The following is a 5,795-nucleotide window of genomic DNA, read 5'->3' as shown; positions in this document are numbered from 1 at the left end:
TCAGGTAGTGGGATCCAATATATACAATGACGAAGAGAGAATTTTCAATAAAAGAATTCGAAATACAAAGAACCACGCGAAGAGCTTGTGGGTTATGTCTGTTGCGTTTTTTTTTAAAGGGTGTGAATGGGAAATGGAAGAGGCACCTTTTGGATTGCACATTTTCATCTTACCCTTTCTTTATCTATAAATTTAGAGGTTTGGCCTCATTTTTTAGATATGAAAAATCTGAAAACTTCTCCCCTCTTTTCTACATTGTTGCATTATTTTCAAATAAATATAAGTGTCAAGTGTGATTTGTTTCGTTTGTTGAGTTCGCTGAAGTTCTGTGATTTGTAGTGGCGCTATCACAGAATAGTTATTCCGTTCTATCCTGGGAGGAATTAATCCATAACCTTGGGTAACAGTGAGGAAATTAAATTCTTTAAGGACACACTGTGAATTCAGTGGGCTCGGAATTATTTTATAATTTGTTTATTGAACTAACGTTTGTTTGCTTATCTGATTTTCTGATTTCGAACACAGTATTGATAACAATGTCAAGATAATTCAATATCTACTATATGTATGAAGTAATTCAGACCTTGTATATTCAGTGTGATTTTCCAAGGAAGGTTCAGGTTTGAATGAACGGTTCAGTACATACCATATTTCTTGATGGTGTCAAACTTAACTGTTACTATTTTTAGATTGGAAATAGAAACAATATAAGTTATTCGATAATTTAAATCGAATATCAAGATTTGGTATAAATATCAGCTGCTTTACTCCTCAAATTAAAACACATAAATATGTTACTCATATCTAACTGCTCAAAGATTATTTGATCTCTTCCTCGATATATTCCCCAAATCTTATACTGGCGACTTGTCTCAATCTGCTATCTTGGTAGTTGGCTTGTTCATTAGAGAAAAAAAATACCCTTTTAATCTAAAGCAAAATGTAATTAGTTCAAAAAAAACAATAATTTTAAGGTAAAAGTCCAAATTTAACCCTAACCTATAAAATATGGTCCTCATTCGCCATCATTAATAAATGAGGTCGGATATAAACTTACTGTTAAGTTGAATGGCCAAAGATTATCGTGTTATGACTTGATCTTTTATTTTTAATTAAAATAAATATTCAGTATTTACTACTGTAGTTACTACTCAATTTCATTGGGTGATGGAATAACCACCGGAAAAGAACAAAGCAAAAAAAGCATTTAAACGTCAACCACACTGCCTTTAAAGTAGCCTCATATTCGGGGGTGTCAATGCTTCGGTTGTTATTTTGTAAAATTTGTATCATATTAATTTTTCGGTTATTCTATTATATATAACTAAAATTAGACTTTTCGGTATCGGTACAATTTGGTTAATTTTTGATATTTTTTAAATATCATATAAAAATCACTAGTAAAAGTAGAATGTCATAATATACATATTTTTATAAGACTTAGCAAAACTCTCTAGACAATTTACTATTTAAATAATGATAAATTAAGAAAATATGAAAGATGGACAAAGTATAGATCCATCAACTACTCTACAACAGTGTAAAAGACACTAAGCAAAGATGAGTAGAAAGATAAATCATACGAGTAGAAAAATATTAACTAAGTTGGGACTCATGAATAAAGTTTATAGAAGATTAAATATTCAAAAAGATAAATCTAAATTATACGAAGGGAAATACATTCAATACATTGTAGTTTGCTACTCATAACCGCTAGAATATACACTTTGTGTCTTGCTAGTGAATATGTTAGAAATAATTTAGTTTCAGTAGGAGTAGCATATTAGGTTTGGGAATTAGGATTTTGATTTTAATTACTTATTGACTTGTAACAATTTTTAAAATTCCTAGGCCCAAAGAAAAATATAATTATTATTTTTAAACTTAACATATATATTTTTCACATATAAATTTATTTGATACGGTTCGGTATTTTTTTGGTTTATTTTCATAAAATAAAAAATATACCCTAATTATCGGTACGATTGTAGAGTTATATAAAAACCTACGATTTTATTAATAGAAACCTAAAAACCGGTTCGGTTCAATCGGTTTTCAAATATCCATTGACACCCTGTTAAGATTTTGATTTCATATACGACCAATTTCTGTCTCCTAAAATCAGTGTGTGAGTAATTCTAAACTTCCGATATATTTTAAAAAGTAAAAGATGATTGAAACAACATATCAAATTGTTGAGAGTGGGATTTGAACCCACGCCCTTTCGGACCAGAACCTTAATCTGGCGCCTTAGACCAACTCGGCCATCTCAACATTGACACAATTGAAGTTGCTAAAATTTTAATCATTTAGTTCAATCGAAGTGAACAATCTTGTTGAGAGGAAATTTTCAAGCCAGAGTATCTAATTAAAACAGTGGACAACAATAAGCCATCATCATTAATTAACACTTAATTACTATTCTTGACAAACAATTGTTGATCATTAAAATCTGAAAAACCAAGAATATTTCCTACTTTTAACAACTTCGAAACCTGGGGAGTGAAGATCACCTTGGTACATTATCATTACATAAAAACACAAAAATCAGTCCCATGAATTCTCAAGCTTTCACACAGCAATTGAAGTAACTGAAAATGCTTCTCCTTGTCTGTCAAAAGAAATTAAAAAAGAAAAGGTGAATGTCAAAACAAATAAAGGAGGCCACTAAGTAGAGCAAAAATGTTCCCTATCAAAAGGTTCTCTATTCTCAGGCTCGCAATCGAGACCTTTGGTTAAGGAGTGAAGGGATCCTAACGTTTTCACCGCGCCGCTCGGTCCTAATCGTCTATCTTTCAAATCAAATCCAACATTAGAGGTTTCTTGTTGTTAGGTAGAAATTAAAATCAAGATGAAATATGTTCTTTCAGATCAATGTTATGTCATTCACACAAGTGGAAGAGATTGTATCTGCAAGACAAAGCCACAGTTTCACCACAAGTTAGACACTAAGTACCTGACATACAATAGCAATTGCATGTGCATTACTAGAATTAGACCATTTCCTCAGGCAATTTTTCTGAGTAAGAGAAGTTTCTTACCCAATAAGGCAAACATCACTTTCTTAATTGCAACTTGTATATACAGATTTCATGTGATATACTATTTATCCAATGACCACATTGCATCAACATCAATGAGAGGAAATCCACATGAGAACAGCATTTGTGCCTAATTAAAACCATTTATATATGGACCATGCTTCTTTCCCTATTGTCCACGCTAAAAATTCAAGTAATTTCCATTAATGAACAATGAACACAAATATTATTACCCTATTTGCACAGTATAATTTCAAGACGAATTGGATCCTATGCATAACATGGCTCCGCCACTGGCCCTACCAATGTATCCCTCTAGATACTTTTTGCCACTCTTCATAAATAATTGACAACTACTTGTCTTATCTATGTATTTAATGCTATAATAAATCCTTCTAAGCTAACTAAAAACCACTATTAATAACTATATCAGCAATTTAAACAAAAAATGTCACGAAATCTTACAGTTGGAGATTGGTTTTGATGGTAATTTTGATCATTGTTGTGGGCTGAGTGGCCTGTATTTGCATTAGTTGTAGTTGAGGAAATAAGCTCTTCCTCATTACCAAGACTAACTCTTGACAAATTCCTCTTGTTCTGTTGCCTATTCTCTCTTATTTTTGAGAAATCCAGTGAGTAGTCTGGCAATGCACCTTTTTGGTCCCAGTCCCCAAACTGTGGTACAGATAACCATGGTGCAGTCTTCTGTAAAATAAAGAAGATTTACGTAAATGAGTCGTAGTGGCGGATCCAACCATGGGTTTGCTGGTTTTGTAGAACCCAGTGCTTATACACACGTGCAAAAAACAAGTGTAGATCGAGTTAAATATACATTTCAAAATCCAGTTTCATAACTCACACCGTCTAAATTCCAAATTTGACACTTAAATATAGGGTCGGGTAGCGCAGTGCAAGAAGCACCCCGCGCTAATGCAAGGTTCGAGGACGGACCGCACCCCAAGGATGTGTGATGTAGGCAGTCTGGCTGATTCCACGATTTGAACCCGTGACCTATAGGTCACATGGAAATAACTTTATTGTTGCTCCAAAGCTCCACACTTAAACACAATGTGTAGTATTTATTCAGATATTCCTATATACTATTCTAACCTAAAAGCAAGTTATTTCATATTCTTCAGAAGGTTTAAGTCCAGTTTAGTATTCAAATTCATCACACCAAAGTTATATAGAGCATATCAAGTCACTGATTTTCATTACCTACAAATTTTCTTTAGGAATTTAAACGTAGACACTCGTGTATTAACAATCATAACTTTATTAAAGAAATATTAACTAAAATATATAGGCTGGTCCAGCTGGAAGGAAACAACTGCTAAGTGGAGTACATATTTTTCCTTCCATTGAACTTTGCATATTCAAACTATTTGTGCGATTAGCTGACAATTCAAAGTCTAACTTTGACTAATCCTGAGCCAATATTCTACCACAAATAAAACTTAAAAAATACAATAACATAGATTTAAATGGAAGAAAAGATAGTAGGAAATTCTGGTCATGAATTGACACCCATAACTCCTCAGACAACTCCAGAAGAGTATGCAGGAGGGAAATGAGAACTTTGACTAATTACCCCTATTAATTATCCAAATACTTTAGATGATTAAAGTTGACCATATTGATGATTCTTGACTAAATTTGGTAAATTTGAACCACCAAGCAAATAAAAAACAACAACTGCTTTTTCACAGTAACACATGCAGATGATGCATAATTACTACAAGTAAATACCCTGGAGCTTTGGTCTAGTTGTAAAAGTCAGAGTCATATTGATAAAAATCTGGTATTTTAGTAACGAAGAGTAAAGAGACGGCTCAATTATTCACCAAATTTGGAACCATACGCCACTAACCTCGACGTAATCTTTCAGTTACAAGGTTCATCTAAATTCATAATTGTCGATACGGAATATAGATATGTACGTAAAAATCTACTAAAATTTTAAAAAGAGAGTTAATGATTAGCAGAACAAAAGCATCTATAAATCTATATGGGATATTCTTGTTCAAGTTGAATGTATAGATACAAGCAGAACATACACGTACAGAAACATCAAGAAAGGTACTTCAGCAAAACACAAGAGACAGTTCTAAGTTTTAACTATAAGTTCCCACCATATTCAATAAAAAAAAAGGTAGCAAGAAAAACAAGCAATAAGCATATAGTATAAGAAAAGATAGATTACCTCTTTGCGATCTTCCATTGCAAACCAGAGTTTAGAAAAAGTATTCTGAAGTTACTAATATGAAAAGGGAAAGAACTAATAAAGCAGTTAATGGTGTGGTGTAGCCTTGTAGGGAAGTTGACAGAAACAGGGGAAGGGACTTTCCTGATTGATGTGTTGTATATTGGATAGTACGTTATCAAGAAGAAAGATCGCATTATTATTATTATTATTATTATTATTATTATTATTTAATTTTTAATTAAAAGAAATGAAAGAGAACAAGTAGGGTCTTTGGTTACGTCTAAAAAGCAAATTGCTATTGGATTTTAAATTTGAAAACAAAAGGTCTTTACAATTTACATATTTGCAGTTTTGCCTTTTGGTCCCCTTTTTCATGCTAAATTATAGGGTGGGCATCAGTCGGTTTGGTTCTATTTTGTAGAATTTTGATTCGGTTAATTCGGTTTTCGGTTTGTGATTTTAATAATCAAAATCGAACCATAATAACTTCGGTTCGATTCAGTTTATTCATGTTCGGTTCGGTTTCGGTAGAATTTCAGTTCGGTTAA

At 32.4% G+C, this 5,795-nt stretch overlaps 1 protein-coding gene and 1 non-coding gene across 2 annotated transcripts; both read right to left on the bottom strand.

Annotated features, from left to right (window-relative positions):
• Window positions 1–2,193: 2,193 nt before the first annotated feature.
• Window positions 2,194–2,274, bottom strand: TRNAL-AAG (transfer RNA leucine (anticodon AAG)). The gene has a single exon. It is a non-coding gene; the product is annotated as a tRNA-Leu (tRNA).
• Window positions 2,275–2,379: 105 nt separating this feature from the next.
• Window positions 2,380–5,415, bottom strand: LOC107804315 (uncharacterized). The gene is made up of 3 exons (XM_016628191.2): window positions 5,245–5,415; window positions 3,507–3,746; window positions 2,380–2,611 (listed from the first exon to the last, which is right to left on the bottom strand). The coding sequence occupies exons 1-3, from the start codon at window positions 5,260–5,262 to the stop codon at window positions 2,564–2,566; spliced, it is 306 nt and encodes a 101-aa protein (XP_016483677.1). The 5' UTR covers window positions 5,263–5,415; the 3' UTR covers window positions 2,380–2,563.
• Between the last annotated feature and the right edge of the window lie 380 nt (window positions 5,416–5,795).

This window comes from Nicotiana tabacum, chromosome 13, assembly GCF_000715075.1.
Source record: "Nicotiana tabacum cultivar K326 chromosome 13, ASM71507v2, whole genome shotgun sequence".
Taxonomy (NCBI): Eukaryota; Viridiplantae; Streptophyta; class Magnoliopsida; order Solanales; family Solanaceae; genus Nicotiana; species Nicotiana tabacum.
This window is presented reverse-complemented; position numbering and strand designations above follow the sequence as displayed.

What these genes read in the sequence shown, in the direction of transcription:
- LOC107804315 (XM_016628191.2), bottom strand. An exon ending in ATCAAAACCAATCTCCAACT is followed by an intron (nt 2,612 to 3,506) that starts GTAAGATTTCGT and finishes TTCTTTTGACAG; the next exon opens with ACAAGGAGAAGCATTTTCAG.